At 41.1% G+C, this 18,691-nt stretch overlaps 1 protein-coding gene across 9 annotated transcripts in view; it reads right to left on the reverse strand.

The window, feature by feature from the left end:
* The window catches only part of HTR4 (5-hydroxytryptamine receptor 4), a 153,590-nt gene that overhangs the window by 64,056 nt on the left and 70,843 nt on the right, over positions 1-18,691 (reverse strand). For all 9 annotated transcript variants that reach the window (XM_074313739.2, XM_074313738.2, XM_019734368.3 and 6 more), the window contains exons 3-4: positions 9,956-10,081; positions 8,518-8,718 (exon numbers count right to left, since the gene is read on the reverse strand). In XM_074313739.2, the coding sequence (XP_074169840.1) occupies positions 8,518-8,718; positions 9,956-10,081 (327 nt within the window). The remainder of the gene's footprint in view (positions 1-8,517; positions 8,719-9,955; positions 10,082-18,691) is intronic.

The raw sequence follows: 18,691 nt of genomic DNA on the forward strand, positions 1-18,691 counted from the left end.
GACTAAAGGAAAAAGAATAATCTGCCAAAAACATTATCTGAAAAGATCTTGGCAGGGCTTACTGGACACACACAAAGGTTACCACGGTATACTTTATGACACGTATGAACTGATCAGGAGACACTGGATGGCTGTCCCATCGACCCTTCCAGACCCAGCTCAAGGATCACATCCCCTAAAAAGTTCTTTCTGGCCCCCAAAAGCACAGAGAGAGACTGTTTTCTGTCAGAGATATGAATTGATTCCCCATTTCTGCCCTGGGGTTTTATAGTACCTTGTCTATTTCTGTGATACAGCACTTCTCTAACTATATTGCAATTGTTCCCTTTCTTTTCCACTGCTGCAACTACTCCTGTTCCTACCATACACATAACCCAGTTATTGAGGATACACTATGTGGCGGGAAGTGTATTCAGTGTGATCTCATTCCTATAGCAACTCTGCAAGGCAGCTGTCATCATCCACATTTTCAATACGAGAATACTGAGTGCCAGAGAACTTAGTGCACTTGCCCAGCACCACAGAGCCAGGATGTGGTAGAACTGGGCCTTAAACCCACATGTGCCAAGAGCCCATGTCCTCAGAACGCTGGTAAACAGGCAACGCTAGACAAAAGCAATGCTATCTAGGAAGAGAAAGGAAAATATGCAGTGCCCTATATAAGCTTTGTGAGCTGAGGACATATAGAAAAGAGACAGATGAACCTGACAGATACGATAATAACTAAGAAGCTATTGGGAAAAGAAAAAAATCCAGAAATAGGATCAGAAGAAAGGAATAAAGAGGAGGAAGATGGATTTGAAAGATATTTCTGACAATATAGCTAAGATTTGTCATCCAGCGGGTCATGTAGATAAGTGAAAGATGACCTCAAAGAATTACGTTTAAATGACTAAAAGATGCCTAATAGATGCACCTTTGAAATAAAAGTAGAAGAGGATATTATAGTTCACGATGGAAATTTCCATGTAGAACATGTTGGGTTTGAGAACACAGAAAGATGTTTACGGTAGACATTGCATGAGCAGCTAGCTGTTCAATGGAGCCCAGAGGACCCCAGAGGCCAGCAAGGGACAAGACCGCAGCACAGATGAGAGCAGAGGTGCAGGTGAAGCCACAGGATGGGTGAGCTGCCAACGGAGATTGGCGAGACACCCAGGGCTGGAAGGCTGAGTGTCTCACCTTGAAGGGCGCTCAGCTATGCAGCAGGAAGAAACATACAACTAACTGGCGGTGTCTGGGAAGGCCCCCACAACAGCCACTCGGAATTTGCATTTGGAAAGGAAAACAGTGGAAAAATACTTGTGGCTAGCCTTGACTGAATGCTTACTAGGTGCCATGCCCGGGTTTATGTTCTTTGCGTATACTCAGTCATTTATTCTTCACAAACTCCAAACGGACTGCACTACTATTAACACAGTTTTACTGATAAAAAGAAAAAACCAACCCAGAAAACTTGAGTAACTTCCTCAAGATGACCCACTGATAACTGGTCAAGCTGGGACTGAATCCAGCTGGTCTGGTACTCACACCCCAGGCCTCATTCTTAACTACTTGCTGTATGGAGACTTCTAAAAGGGCAGAAAAACTAACACCAACGTCATAGCAAATAACCACAAGTCACATCTCAGAGCATTCCAGGGAGCATGCATGGAGCAGCTACTGTGGCCTGTAAGGGGAACACAGGAACGGAGGAGCAAAAGGTTGATTACCAAGGAGCTGACAGTCTATGGCAGGGGTGTCCAAACTGCGGCCCGCAGGCCAACTGCGGCCTGCAATCCATTTTTGATTGGCCTGCAGCAAATTCCAAAAATATATTTAGTTTACTTAAATAAACCAGGTGATGCAATACGTACTTCACCTCGAGTGAGTGGCCCGGCTGTTTGTGTATTGGACCGCATATGGCCCTTGGTGAAAAACGTTGAAAAAAGTTTGGACACACCTGGTCTAGGGTGAGACAGACAAATAAACCAATTATTAAAATGAGTGATAACTGCCATGCTTACATTGAGCATCCTGTGGGAGCTCAGAGGTGACAATGAGGAATCTCTTTTGGGAATGAAGCCTGGGCCAGCAGTGAAGGTGACACATCTTACCTGAGTATTGAACAAGGGTGGATGTTCCAGGAAAAGAAAAGGAACTCAAGACACAGGTAGCAACATAGAGTTCTGAAGAAACACATCACACTCAGGAAAAGGTAACAGACCAGTCCTGGCTGGGAGTGCAGATAGGAAAGACAGATACAGGACACACTGGGAATCGCACTGAAAGACAAGCTAAGGATTTAGCCTGTAGTTCACGATGAGTCACTAAAAACAAACAAAACACCTCTATGGCTTCACACATCTGTTTTCTGGAACTGTCACTCCCCATGCCTCACCCTCTTCCCCTTCACCTACTGACAAACACATCATCCACAGATCCCACCTTCAGTGTCACTTCTTCTGAGAGCTATCTCTGCACTGGAGGCCACGTGCTCCAACAGTTCCTTTGACTTCTCCTTATTCTATTTCAATGCCCCCCCCCCCCCAATTTTCCTAGAATTACCTGCTCATTATCTGGATTCTCCACTAGATTAAAACCTCTGTGATTTAGAGTTTTTTTCTGAATGTTGCTTCCGATGCTGTGCTCAGCTCCTGGTAAATTAGTAAGCACTCAATAAATATTTGATGAAATGAGTATAAAAATAAGAGTTCATATCCTCTAGCATGAAATTCAACTCAACAAATACTACAATTATGTACAAAGTGTGACCCTGCCCTCAAACAGTATATGAAAAAGGGAGATTTATCATATGCTCTCCTTGCAGAAATGCATTTCAATCCTATTGGGAAAACAAATGTAATTGTGTGACACAAGTTCACAATGACAGACACTTTTCATTTATACATTACAAAAGAGTTATGCTCCAGGAAGATCATTAAGAAATGCAGACACACTTATCTCCAGCACAGGATGAAATACGCGTATGCAGCTTTTGAGTCAGAATTGCATGTTTTACAAGTAAACCTGTTTTCAAAGAAAATCTATGACTGAGAAACCATTGAAGGATTTTTGCAGTGAAAATACATCAAGTTCCTGGGAGAAGAGGAAGGGTGACAATTCACTTGGACCTATCAAAGAGAAAATCTTGCAGTGTTAGAGAGAATGCTACCCTCAAGGAAGTGAAGTCGATTTTTTAAGGGAATTGCATATAATGCAAAATACAGAACAAAGTACAGCATGATCAGAGAAAGCAGACCAGAATGGTTAAGTCTGAAGAGTATAGCATATGAAACCAGAGGAAGAATGTAAGGGTGTTTGGAGTAATATAAACAAGACTTGGGGATGACGCACCTCTACTTTATCACGGAGGCTTCGGAAAGATACCTGTATGTCCTTCGGCCAGCCTAAGAGAAGTTGATGTCTTGTTCTTGTCTGTCCAGCATCCCTCTTTCCAGCAGGATCTGCCCTTGTACTATGCCATATGGTCCGGTAAAGCCAGCAGCTCATGGTGCCTCAGCAGCCAGATGTGTCATCCCCACACCACAATGACTGGTCAAGGGAGAGTATTTGACTCAAGCAAAGCCAACCAAAGTTCTTCCACGAGAAACAGCATTTAGGTTTCTCTTCCTGTGGACTCAGAGTTCAGGACAGTTTAAGACTCATGTTGTCTGTGCTTATTTTTCTGGACCCAACCTGAGAAGGAATCCATCAAGAAAACAGCACAGGAACAAAGAAGAACAGATAGAAAGATAGAAACAGATAGAGAAACAAGCACCGAGACAGAGAGGAAGACAAACGGAGAGAAAAAGAAGGAAAGACGGAGACAAATAGGAAAGGGAAACAGAGACAGAGGGAGAAAGCTAGACTAGATGACATTGTTCAAACCCTGGAGAGCCATGTCTGCAGCCAGACTTTTCAGCTAATTGAAACAATCAATTTAGTTTCTGTCACATGCTGCTGGGAAAGATCTTACTAATGTATCATCTGATAAGCAATTTGGTAAGAACACTAGAGTCAGGCAATTCATTGGGCTATATACAGGGAAAGCCCTCTTCAAAGCTTATTTAAAACATAAATTCACTTGGGTAAGCTAAAAATATATTCACATAACAAGTCTGCTAATTACATATGAATTAATTAGAATTTACAAGAAGCTACTATTTATAATGGTTACCTCTAGGGTTTACAGCCGTGGAGATGGTGAGAGAGACTTGGGAACATTTTTATGTTTTACTTGTGAAATGATGACTTTTCTTTTTTTTTTTTTAACAATACTAGGTATTATTGGTATGAGTTTTTAAAAAACTGTGAAGATTAGAAAAGAGATTGTTGAAACAGATCAAACACAAGGTCGTGAAGATTGATATAAGGTCTACGGGAGGAAAAATCTACTGACAGGAGATGGCAAGGGCTCCTCTCCCGTAGGGGGAGAATCTAGGGCATTTTGTGAGAAAGCAGAGAGAACGTACTGGTCAGAAAGATTTCCATGTCCACTGCCTTGATCTAACTTCATGGGGAACTCCTAACACTAAAGTCAGAATGTTCTCAGCCAATTGAGGAATGTGCCGTCCCAGGGGCACTTTCAGCTAAAAGGTTATTATGGCTGCTGTTGCATTTGAGAAGTGTTAACTTCTAACAAAGAGAAAATTGAAGTTTAAAACACATATTTCAGAAATTAGTAAAAGTAAAGGCTCCCAACCCCTATCCAACTGACTGCCCAATCTAGCCAGCACCAGACCCCGTGGCCCCCGTATAACCATCAGTAATGTTTTGGTATACCTTGTCTCTCCCTCCCCCCACTGCTCACTCCTGTAAACCCAGATGCAAACATCTATATATTTATTGTACAAAAGTGGAATTATTCTAAACATTAAGGTCTGAAACTTGCTTTTTTTTTTTTTTTCCCCACATAATACACCACTGATATCTTTCTAGGACAACACACACAGCTCCCTTGTGGTTTTTAATAGCTGCGTTATATTCTACTTTTAAAACCAGTATTCTATTAGATACCTGGTTGGTTTTCATTCACCACAGAACCTTAGATTTAAAACAATCAATTCTACCTTATGCTGTAATGCAGTTCTTGACTTCTCATGACCCATGCTATATGATGCAGGTATTTTAATTATGCTTTGGAAATTATTTTTAATGAGGCAATAAGCTTGCATTGAAAGGATTCAATTCTCAGAGCACCAGGAAGCACAGTGGATGAAGAGTGGTAGTTGGGGAAACGTATCTCATAATATTTTGCTTTGATCCAGGGGTCTGCCATCTGGGTGTAATTTGGCGTCACAGTGAGCATTCTTGCTCGAGAGGCACTACCCTTTATCAGACTCACTGCAGCTCCAGAGAGGACAAGACGTCTTGCCAGGAGTTACATGGTGAGCAATGACATCTCACCTCAGTGAGACACTCACTCTGTGCCTTTCCCCAGCCTGGCCCAACTGTCATGGGAGGGACACAGCAAAAACAGAAACTAGATGATACATAAAATCATACTCTTCCAGGCTAAAATGTTGCCCTGTAATGTCCAAAGTGGACCTTCCAGCCCAGTAAAAATATCACTCTTGGGATAGGAAATGCTTGAGACAGATGGCAAGTTTTCCAGGCTCCTAAAAGAAAACAAAACCATTTGACTCCACTTGACTTACGGTATTGGAGTTTTTGATGTCCACTATCAGAGAAGGGAATGGAATTATTGACAGCACTGTTGAAAAAGAGAATGCATTGAACACTCCATTTGTTCCAGTGTTTACCAAATACCTAAATCCGTATTTCTATGATTGTTAATTGTCAATCTCCCCATGAAAAGTTTAGTTCCGTGAAAGTGGGGACCTTGCCCTTATGTATATGCTTGCGCTTTCTCCCATTGGGGGAGACAGAGACATTTAAGAAAAAACAAAAGAAAAATTAATTGTGGTTTTAATCATAATTGCACTAAGTTCTCAAAGGAGAAGAATGGGTTTAATGAGGTCAAAGAGGGCTTCTGCAAGGAAGAGAGGATTGAGCTGAAATCTTAAAGACACCAAGGAGTGAGGTGGCAAAGGAGCTCATCAGGCAGAGGAGCGAAGGGCCTAAGGTGGCTGAGCACAGAGCACTGGAAAGAGAGGGCAGACCAAGACAGTGGCGGCCCTGACAGTGATACTGGCTGACAAAAGACATGAAGTGAGGCTGGGACGCAGACAGGAAACAGATGGCGCAACACTCTACAGGCTAAGGAGTTTGGTCTTGATCCTCGGTGCAATGAACAGCCATTGCAGGATTTTAAGCGAAGGGACCACAGGATCAGAGTTGCAATTTTAAAAGATGGCTATGAGAGCTTCTTAGTAGAGCGTGAACTGCAGGGGAATAAAATAGATGTGCAGAGAATAATTAGGAGGTCGATGCAGTGACTTATGCAAAAGATAACAGTTTGGACTAGGATGATAGAGACAGAGAGAAATAGACTAGGATCTGTTTAGGAAGGAAAAATCTATAGGACGTATTTAAATGGAGGGGATAAGGAAAGACTGCATAAGAATTACTACGCGGTATCTGGATGAAGCAGCTGCGGGAGGTCCAAGTTTGGTAAGAAAGATCATGGGTTGGGTGGGTAGTTACAAGAAACTGAAATTAACATCCACTAACATTGAGTGCTGTGCCAGCTGGGTCAACGCTATGCCTTAAATGGATTATCTAACTTTATCCTAACTGCAACCCTATAAAATAAGTGCTATTGCCCCCATTTTTAGAGAGGAGAAAACTGAGACTCAGAAAGGCTTAATAAACGTATCACCAATTTCAGAGCTACAAATTGGCACATCAGTTTTAAAGCAGAGGGTTCTTAATGACCAGTCCATACCGTTTTGTGACAACTCAGGGGAAATTTCATGATTTCAAAAGCACTAGACAGTTAATCTGGAACTTGGAAGCCCAATCTTCCTAGGAAAACTTCAGTCCTTACAGAGCTGCCCAGAGCAAACTCTCCACATTAGAAAGAGATTCTACACTTCCCTCTCAGCTCATTTTCTTCCCCTTACTTTGGCCCGAACCTCAAGGTTACCTCCGGTTGCCCTGATCCCTCAGCTTTGCCGTCTCCAGCTTCCTACAACACTTTCAGTCTCACCAGTCATTTGGGCAATGATCGCATGCAGTCTACCCTGCACGATTTCCATATATTTTCTATTTCCTTACATTTTATTTTTTTCTAATTTGAACTTTCATTCAGTATATACTGTCTTAAAACATCTTTCACGTATTGAAGTCAGATTGTTATAAACAAGCTAATAAACACAAATTTCAAACTATGAGACACTACGGGTCTGGCTGCCAATCAACAGTTCAGTTTTACCAGTGTCATTATCTCTAGCTGTAGACTGGAGTCTCATTATACATGCATTTAACTTAAGCATATTTACCTATATGTTCTTGGCAGAGTGAGAGCGAGAGCGAGAGTGAGAGGGCAATTTATATAGGGTAAGCTTGCCATTCCAATCAATAAACACAAGTCCCAGGGGATGCAAGATAAAACGGCTGTTCCCTCAGCTGGTTTTAGTCCCTAAGGACCTTTCCCAGTGTGAGTACTTCCCTGAGAAGACTCTGATTTTAGTGTTTAAAGGCATGTATTTTCGATATACCACAATCTCTAATTTTAGTCAACTGCTTTTCCTATTTCTCAATTAAAGAAATGGTGACCTATCCCAAGACTGAAGAAAAAACTGGTCTGTTGGACGACTCAAGAGACAGTAACAGATTATCCCTGATCATTCTGATAATGTAATTTGTACACCACACTTTGTTTTGAGAACTAACCCCTACGATATGGCTATTGTGATGGCTGCATATGTTCATGCAATCATCTGCATTTTAAATTGCATTATTCCTTCACTTTTAAATACAAATGAGCAGGAATTAGAAAATAAAAAGTGCTGATACAACGAATAAACCCACATCTCCAACAAATGAGGCAAAGATGGAAATCACTAGGCCTTCTGAAGTCAAATGTGGAAAAGAATGAAATTAAGCCACAGGAATAAAATGCTAACCCTGGGTCCAAAAAGAAAAACACAAAAAAACAAACAATTACTGGGGATTTTATAATCATCTTTAACCTTCTGGAAAAGAGTCTCCACAGTCACAGGTACATACCTAAATATGCACATAAAATTATAATACAGACACATTTTCAGGAGAAGGTCATGTTCAAACATAGAACACCGTCATTCTGAACCACCCCTGCTGCCTATTCTTGCCACTCAGCTTCCTCAGAACTGTGTGCATGCCATCACTATAAAATTTAGTGCTTTGCGGTAAACTTGATGGCTGTTACCTGTCCCTATCAAGAGTGTAAGCTCCTTGCAGGTAGGTTCTAGGCCTTCCTAATCTCTGTGTCCGCAGGGCCTTCTGCAAAGAGGGACCGTGAATGAGTAAGTGAATAACCGGTAGGGAATCTCTAAGATTCACTTCTTCTAATGAATTAGGGAAGAAAGAAAGACACATCTCCATAACCATTAGCACAGAGCTCAGCTATGCACATGGCTTTGTCCTTACCTATCCAGAGAAATGCAGCAGAGGTGAAAAATTGATGCCGTTGTCAGCAGAACGTCTAGAGAGGTCCGGACCAGGCAAAACATCTCCCCATAAATCCAAACGTCTTGAACCAGCTCAATGGCACCAAAGGGCATCACAAGTATAGAAACCAGCAGATCCGCAAAGGCAAGAGAGACAATGAAATAGTTGGTTTTTATTTTCCTGTGAGTGAAAAAATATAAAGGGCAAGGCAGAGGAAAGGATGAAGGAAGGAGGTTAGTGGAAAAGAAGCAAGAGCGAGAAGAGGAGGAAACAAAAGCAAAGAAAGAAAGGAAGAAGGGAGGGAAGAAAAATAAAGAAAAGTCAAATGTGTAATGTATTCTGTGAGGTTCAGTTTCCCCTGCTGTGACCTGGCTGGAAAGACCCTGCATGGTCTGGCCTCTTCTGAATTCTCTAGACCTCTCTTGCACCAAAGCCCTCTCTTCCTCTCCCCTTTGGCCAGAGTCACCTGATTTGAGACCCTTGTGCATGGAGCCCCTCCTGAGAACCTTTACACAGGTGCGGCTCTCTCTTCCTACTATCGGCCCTTCAGGCCTCTGTTTGGTCATTCTCAAGGAACCCTCCGAAAGTGCCACCCTCACAAACAGTATCAAATTCCACTGTTTTCCACTCTGAGACTGACTACCACGTGTCTCACATTTGTGACACATATCAGAATGTGCGTTTATACTTTCTTGCGTCATTACTGGATTAGGGCATGTTTTGTATAGCGAGGAAGGCAGTAGATGAGGCAGGACTGCATCTTTTATCCTCTTTCTGGCCTGGTGGTCCTTAATCCAGGCTGCACACCAGAATCACTCAGTCAATTTTGATAATATTGATGCCCAGGGCTCACCCCAGACCAATTAGTTCAGGGACCCTGGGTGATTAACACACTTACCCACCCCCCAGGGTTGCCAGATAAAATACAGGACACCCAGTTAAATTTACATTTCAGATTAGCAATGAATTATTATTTTGTCTAACTATGTTCCAAATATTGCATGGGACATACTTATACTACATGTTAGCAATTTTACAAAGGTCTTCGGATGATCTTAATTACAGTCAGGGTTCAGACTGGTGAAGTGGAAAGAGCAAACCTCCAGGTTTAAATCCTAGATGGGTCACTAGTCAGCAACCCCTTCCCTGAACCGATTGATAAAGTGGGGAGGCTAGATTAGATACGCTCTTGATGGTTGCATATCTAGTGATCACAGTTCCTTAAAAATCCAACAACGTGAAACGCAGGAACACAGAATGGAAATGCACTTAAGTGATTACACGGGTCATGCTAGAGTTATGTGTGATCTTTTCCCCCCTGCTTTATTATAATCAAATTATAATGGAAATTACAAATTCAGACCCCAGCTCTCCAGGGAGATCCAAGAAGTCCTCAAGGTCACCTCATGCTACTCACCTGAGCTGCCTGTCCCTGCATACAGCCACCATCACCAGCAGGTTCCCCAAGATGGCCATCAGGATAACCGCCGAGAGAAATGTGAGCAGCACGACCTTCTCCACTGACCTGAAACCCTCCTTAGAACTGAAAGACATACACACACACACACACACACACACACACACACATACACACACACACAAAGAATTTAAGGAAACTTTGAGACATGGGGAAGAAAAGTAATCTTTTCCTCATTTATCTTCAGGAATGTAACTTCGCCATCAGCAGCTGCAACACACATTTATTGTGCACCTAATATATGTCAATGTCTGTCCTGTCACTTTACATGTTATCCTAGTGAATGCCTACATCATGGGGAGGCGGCAGCTCAGAGAGGTGATTTAACTACCTGGAGACTGCAGTTATTCTCCATCCGAGAACTTGTGCCTTTCCTTCAGAGCACTTCCTTGTACTCAGAAATGCATTTGGTTGATTTGTTTTGTGCACCTACCCAGCTAGGTTGTAAGCTCCAGAGGCAGGGACCTCGTCTGCTTTATCTGTTGACAAATTCAATTCCAATGTGCCACTCATGTTTATCGGATGAAGGAAAGATGGCCCTGGATGAATGAATGATGGTAATTTGAACAAGGGTCTGCATGAATACAAAGGCCACCCTGTTTTCATTAGTCCTTCCCAGTCTACACAGAAGCTGCTGTGTACAGGTGGGCTGTCCCTGGAACAGGTCACAGCCTGAAGCTTGTTCTTATATAGCTGACCTGGACTCAGGTTCTGTGAAGTCATTGGAACAATAGCAGCCAATCAGTAAACTCAGGGACTCCTTTCACTGCCCTGAGAAGAAACCACATTTCTTTTGGTGCCCCACATAGCAGTTCAAATTGTGTTCTTGTCCATTTTGGTATCTAATTTGATTCTATAACCCCTGCCATCCGCATGTAAATCATTTTGTTTTATTAACTTGTAAGTGAGTGTTCCCTATCTATAACAGCATAATATCTGCAGGTTATTCAGAAGCTACAGGAAAGCATTTTAGTTTTTATCAGAGTAATAAAATGCTCTTTTTAAATGAAGTTTCAAGGGATCTTAACATTCTCGGGCTCAAACCCCACACTTCAATACAAAACAACTAAGGCCCAAAGAGAGGAACTAAGTCGTCAGAGAACGTTAGTGGCTGATGTGGAAGAAGCTGCTTGTCCTGTGAGCCCACTACTGGAAACACAGGGTCCCAGGAATCAGGAAATACGTATCAGTCTGTATCGAGCTCCTCTGACTGAAAACCAAGATGGCTGCCCGCCCCAAATGGCAGCACCCGCCAAGTGCTGGCTCTGGTCTTGTCCAACACTTTTCCCATGAGGCTTGGCACAAAAGACAGGGTGCTGGTTAGAATAAAGAACCAGTATTGCAGTGATTGGAGAAGCAGAGAGTCCCTCCACTCTGCTGACAAGTGCTGTTAACTGATTAATTGATTGATTGAAGTCTTTATGGCTAGGGCTCAGACAAAAAGAAATTTGAGGTATGTTCATCTAAATCACTCTTCCACACCTAAATTCCAATTGTCAGCAATACAAATATCAGACAGGGAAGATTAAACTCAATGAGGAAAAAGACCTTAACAGGGTGATGTGGCTACCCAAAACTAATCTGATCTTCAGCCACGTTAACTGAGGAAAAGTGTCTAACAAAGGAAGTGACAGTAATTTACTTATTCAAGTCTCAGATTAAAGTTAACCCCCACTTAATGTACCACAGCCAACAAACATTATTTATTCTCTTTATAGCATGTATTGTTATCTGAAATGGCTTCTGTTATTGATTCTTGTCTGTGCCCCACCCCCACAGATTGACCTCGGTTATCTTTTCTCAGCACAGTGTCCAGTGCCAGGCACAATGTCTATTCTACAGTAGGTGTAGTGTGTAGGCATGTGCAGTACATAGGAAATGCTCAATTATTTGTTGATTGAATGAAAGAAAGACATTTTATTCATAATGGTGAGGTTTATCCTTCAACGTCTTTGAAAACTGATTGAAGGTACAGAGAAGATTTTACCCAAAGAAAAGAAGACCCAGTACAAGACACACAAGCTATTTTTAACTACCTGAAGGGCTGTCATTTGAAATAAGAGTAGATTTGTGCATTCACAGTCATTCAACAATACTTTCTGAGCACCTTCTCTGCATGAAGCATTGTTGTACGTTCTAGGGAAGCAGAAATAAGCAGAGCAGAGAGCAGGCAATGAATAGATAAAAAGAATTATGTGAAGTGTCAGCTGGTAATATATACTACGGCAAAAAATCTAGGAGGAAAAGGAGGACAGGCCTGCCATTGGTGGATGAAGGTCTGGCTATCTAATAGGGGTCATCACAAAGGCTCAGTGACAGGGTTGTCACACTTTATGTCCTTCAGGTTGTATAACAAAGTAGATGAGTGAGCAGGCTTTAAGCAGTGGATCTGGACTTTGGCTGCATATTGAAATCACGTGAGGAGACGAGGAGACTCAGTAACTGCTGATACCAGCTTCCCCCCACACACACCCACACACACACACACACAGATGATGATTTCATTAGTTTGGGTTATAGACTAAATATTGAAATTTTTGAAAGTTCTTAAGTGATTCTGCTGTGCAATCAAGGTTGAGAATCACTGCTAGAGGGAAGAAGATGTAGTAATGGTGAATAAGAACTTTCTAACACCTAAGGATGTTCTGCAATAGCTTCCTGGTGTTACTTTGAGCTCCCTGGCTCAGGAAGTGTTTAAGGAGACCTAGATGTCAATGAGATACGCCTTCACACCCAGTAGGATGGCTATTATAAAAACAAAACAAAACAAAAATGAACAATAACAAGTATCGGTGAGAATGTGGACAAATTGGAATCTTGGTGATTTCTGGTGGAAATGTAAAATGGTGCAGCTGCTGTGGACAGCAGTTTGGTGGTTTCTCAAAAGGTTAACTATAGAATGACCATATGGTCCAGTAACTCCAGTTGTAAGGATATACCCCAAAGAATTGAAAGCAGGGACATGAATAGATATATGTACACCAATGTTCATACCAACATTATTCATGATAGCCAAAAGGTAGAAACAACCTGAGTGCCCATCAACAAATAAATAGATAAACAGAATGTGGTACATACATACCATGGAATTTTATTGTCATAAAAAGGAATGAAGTTCTGGATAAACCTTGAAAACATTATGCTACGTGAATTAAACTAGGCACAAAAAAAGACGAATATTGTATGATTCCACACATATGATGAGCCTAGAGTAGGCAAATTCATAGAGAAATAAAGTAGAATAGTGGTTACCAGGGGCTTGGGTGGGGGGAGAAGGAAATGGGGAATTATTTAATGAGTGCAGAGTTTCTGTTTGGGGCAGAAATGAAAAATTCTGGAAATGGATAGTGGTGATGGTTGTATACCATTGTGAATGTACTTATTATCACTGAATTATACATTTAAAAATGGTTGTTTTATGCATTCATGGTAAATTTTATGCTATATATAATTGATTACAATAAAAAAAAGAATACATAAATGACCATATATCAGGATATTGTGTAGGGCTTCTATATTGGAGGCAGTTCTAGCTGATTTTAGGTCCCTTTCTTGTTTATAGACAATGGTCTGAACATATCCTTCGAACATGGATTGTCTGTCAACCATAGCTTCACCATTAGAACCACGTCCCCTGTACTGCCTTTCCTCTTGTACGAGGGAAAAAAAAAAGATGCAGAGTCTGTGGTGACAAGCTCTGGCTCCAGAGAAGGTATATCTCAAATTAAATGGGAATGTCAGGGTCAGAGAACCCCAAGTTCAGTGTTATGGTTCATTTGTGGCATGCCAATTAGGAGCTCGAAATAGCTAAACTTTAAACTGAGTGACAAGCAAAATTTAACCATGGAAGGAGCTTTCTTAATTAGGCAGAACTGTCAGTTGAACTGTAAATGTAAGTCCAGTAATAATAATTAAAATAAAGTAGGAACCACTTCTGCTAAATCCATGTTACATCCTTGGGTTACCGCTGATATCTTCCAAAAATACTGTCAACCATTGCCAGACAGTTCCCATCTGACCAAAGAGCTCTGCCTACTCCACTAAATGGATTCTGCAACAGTTACTCTTACGAAAAATTTTACTTTCTCTTCTTTTTCAGTGATCTCTTGATCCATTAATAAAAAACAACAACAACAAAAAACTCCACAAACTTGTTGGCTCTGTTTTCTCTGTTCTTAATAAAAGAAAAACTACACCATTTTCTCTATTCTTAATAAAAGAAAAACTACAATAAAGTTCCACAAACGTTCTTAAGAACACCATTTTCTCTGTTTTTAATAAAAGAAAAACTACAATACAGTTCCACAAAGGTTAGTATATGTGAAAGTGGACTATAAATGACAAAGTATATTATAAATAAGTAATCATTGCTATTAATATTAGAAGCCCATACAAGGACAATAGCTAAAGAATTTTTAGGTTATGTTCTGTGATATCATCCAGAACAATTGGTTTCAAGGTCCCACACACACATAATATACTTCGTTAGGAGTCAAGAATGCTCTTCTCTTTTTATTGCACCAGCTTTGTTCATAACAGCTATGTATCTTCAAAAAGCCACTTTTTCTGAACCTCAGTTTCCTCAGAATCAACTGAGAAAGTCAGATGAAATCTCTCATTTATCAAATATGTATTGACCGCCAACTATTTGCCAAGATCTGTGCTAAGTACTGGGACACAACAGTAAAGAAAGTGACAAAGTCCTCACCTTCACAGACCTCACACTGCTGATGGAAACAGACACTAAACAAGGGCACAACTGAAAAAGTAAAGAAATAAAGTTTGTGATCAGGTTTCAAACTTTAATGTTCACATGAATCTACTGGGGACATGGTTAAAATGCAGATTCTGAGTCTTTTGGTCTGGGGCGGAGTCTGGGGTTCTGCATTTCTGACAAGCCCCTGGCTCATGCTGAGCCTCAGTGCTGCTCATGCTGCTGGTTCATGGGTCAACTTGGGGTAGAACGAGTATCAAGGGCATCAATGGTGTTATAGAGAACAACTGGGTTAAAGGGAAACTTTAGGCAAGCAGGGAACACTGGAGGTGACGCTGGTTAAAACACAGAGTGCTGGACCCACCCACACAGTTTCCATCCCAGTACACCTGGGGTGGGTCCCAAAGTTTGCATTTCTGACAAGTTCCCAGGTGATGCTGATGCTGCTGGTCTGGGGACCTCACTTGGGGGACGTTGGCCTAGAGCATCGTGAAGGATGCCCTTCACCCTCACCCTCATTTCCACACTGCAAATTACTTGCTTTTGCTCGTAGGTTTGGAACTTCCTGCTTGAAGGTGGGTAGATTTTGACATTGCTTTATCAAGCACCTACTATAGGGCAAACGACACACTAAGGAAATTTTCGATGTTGGCTCATTTCATCTTCATAATTACCGTGTCATCTAATATCACGATGCCCTGTTTTCAGAAGAGATGGGTGTTTAGTATGGTGAGGAGACATAAGATCCCATGTTTTCCTTGCTTTGGTGGACTTGAGATTTAGACCTGCACACTCTGATTACAAGTGCAATGCTTTTCCCACGAAATTTCAATTGTGCTCGTGTGAAATAGAATTTCCTTTAAAAAAAGGCATGCTAAAGTGTCACGTTTTTGTCCAGAAACTTAATACCCAAAATGTTGACAATGACAGCTTAATACACCTTGTAAAATATGCTGCCTATAGAAAATGATAGGGGGAAAAAAGGAATCTTTACAGGATGGAAATTACACATCATGGAGTTTCTGTGCAATTCTAAAACAACACTTTTTGATTGTTTTTGAGACACTATAGAGGAGAGTAAGAGGGTGGGGGATGGTGCATAGCTAATGAAGGTCAGGTATTTTTCAAATATAAATACATGGAGAAAAATTCTTATGGCAAGTTCTTAATAGACTTTTCCAGGGCCTCAAAGATCACACGTATTGGGCATGACAAAAACTTCAAAGCCCAAAGAGGATCTGTCTGCATAGAATATAATAAAGTTCAAAGCTGCAAGGAATACAAAAGATACCAGGATCAAAGACACTGTTCTCTGAGGTCATGCCTGAATGTAAAGCCAAGCCACAACTGACGTGACAAGGTGAGGTCAACATTTGGGAAGATTGTCACTACTGCACAGCGTGTAACTACCAGGGATTCCATTCTTCTTGAAAACAAAAACACTCAATGGTAGTGCCAGTAAATTATACCTTAGATGTGAGTCTCACTTTAAGAAAATCCATTTTTTTTCAAAATCGAAACTGACCAAACAGTTCCAGAGACAGATTTTTTTCTTTACAGTACATTTTTTTCTTTATATGCAGATCAATGTAGCGTCTGTGGTTTGCTTTGCAAACAGCTCTTTACCTACAATTGTTCAGGGTACAGAAATGTCCATCAGATAATGTCTTCCTTTGGAATAAAACACATGGCCTGTTTTCAGAATTTGGCTGATCATTTCCTTGACATTTTTCTTGTGATTTTGAGAAATCCAGCCCAGAGAGAAATGGGACTACATGGAGCCTCTCCAATGTGGTCAATCATTTACCCCAAGGATAGGGGATCAAGGAAAGGTGGAATTTCCCACGCTCTGAGAACAAGCTGCTCCCCATTTCTTTGCTTTAGGTGGCCTCTTTTTCTGTGCCCAATTTCTAATGTATCCAGATCTGCATATTTGCCTGGGTCCTGGCTGGCTGTTGGAAAGTAGTATGATTTCTCTTCTCAGCTCCACTTCTGACAGTGTAAAAATCTTATGCTCAGATGAGAGAAGAAACTGCTTAGTGTTGCTCTACTTCAGGGATAACCAAACATCAGCCAATGGGCCAAATCCAGCCCACTGCCTGGTTTTGTAAATAAAAGTTCATTGCAACACAGTCACACTCAATTGCTTTTGTATTTTCTATGGCTGATTTCCACTACAGAGGCAGAGTTGGGTAATTAGAGCAGAGACTATATGGCCTACAAAAGCTGGAATTATGTAGTCTCGGACCCTTTATGAAACAAGTTTGATGACCTCTGCTCTTTTGGATCAGAGAGAAGTTTGGTCTAAAGAAGAATATGGTATAGAAACACTAAGACCTCCAAGACCTTACTCAAAGAAATCTATTGAACTGGAGTCATTCAATCCTCTAGATTTTCTAAGCACAAAGCAGCAGCATTCCAGTTGACCAGGCCAGAAATCAGGCACCTTACTCCATTTCTTCTTCTCCTTTACCTCAGTCATTAGCTATTTTGAGTGTCTCTTAAATTTCTTCACGCCTCTCCAGCCTGCTGTCAATCCCCTAATGGAAGCCTTTCTGTTATCTCTGCCTAAGACTACAACAGTCACTATTGCCTACTCTGTCTTCAGTTGTCAGTCTATTAGACAGCTTAAATTGAACATTTCCAAAATCAAACTCTTGATTTGCCTCCCCTCAAACCTATTTCCCATCACAATAAGCAGCAAAGCTATTTTTCCAGTTGTGCAGGCCAAAAACCTGGGAGTGATTCTTAACAAATGTCTTTCTTCATCTCTCACATATATCAACAAATCCTGTTAGCTCTACCTTAGAAACGTCTCCTGATTCTGACCGTCTCCCAGCTCCTCCACCATTAGTGCTCTGGTTTAAACTACATTGTGCTTTAGCCAGGTGATGGGAAAGCAGGAACTTGGTCTGTTACATTACTGATATATTTCTAGCACCTAAGACAGTGCCTGCCACACACAAATACTCAAAAAGTATTTGTGGACTGAATGAATGAATGAATGAATGAATCACCTCTTAATCGGTCATCTGCCTTGACTCTCCCTCTTTTCTAACCATTATCAGCACTGAAGTCAAAATATTTTGTTTTGTTTTCAGAAGGAATTTGCTCATCTCCCTCAGCCTGTACAAAATCTTCTAATGTCAACTCATTGAAATTTTGGTAAAACACCAAATTTGACCTGGTTTAACCTGGCCCCTACTTAGCTTTCCAGTTTAATTTCTGACACTGCTCCATCATCAATTCTATCACAGAGAAGTACTGTAATGCTCCTCGGGAGGTGGAACATACTTGTTACGCCCCCTTCCTCTCCTTTCCCTTCTCTACCTGGCAAATCCTTGAGTGTCCTTTGGTGCTCAGTTAAACATCTTCTTCTCTGGGAAGTCATCTCACCCCTTACTCTAGGGCCTTGCTCTTCCTATACGCTTTTACAGCACCCTATAATTATATATAATAGCTTTTATCATACTATATTTTAATTATTCATTTAAATATGTCACCCCAACCATACTGCCTTATTCATTTGATATCCACAATGCCTGGCACAAAAAATATATAGTGCTAAACAAGTAAAAGAATGTACAAGTTAGCTCTTGCCTGAAAGAAGCTTAAACTCTAATAATCAGCAAAAAGGTTTTCCTTTTCTTGTCTTGCATTCAATAGTCCTTTTAAATCCTGTGTCGAAACCACTCCCTGAGTCAGGTGTAATAAGGCCAACAATTCTATCTTTGAGTTACAATGTACAATTGTTGACATCATATGCAGACTACTGAGTAGTTAGCTAGTTTCGCCAGAGAATGTCAGATGCTTTGCCCAAGTTGTACTCTGAAGGCTAACAATACTTCTAAATCTATTTCTTAGTCATCTCCTGGGCAAAGAAATTGTTGCGAGGATTAATTAAGGAAATGCATGTAAAACACTTGGGACATTGCCTGGCATATACTACATGCTCAATAAAT

This window comes from Rhinolophus sinicus, chromosome 5, assembly GCF_057876585.1.
Source record: "Rhinolophus sinicus isolate RSI-liver-muscle chromosome 5, RSI-T2T, whole genome shotgun sequence".
NCBI lineage: Eukaryota > Metazoa > Chordata > Mammalia > Chiroptera > Rhinolophidae > Rhinolophus > Rhinolophus sinicus.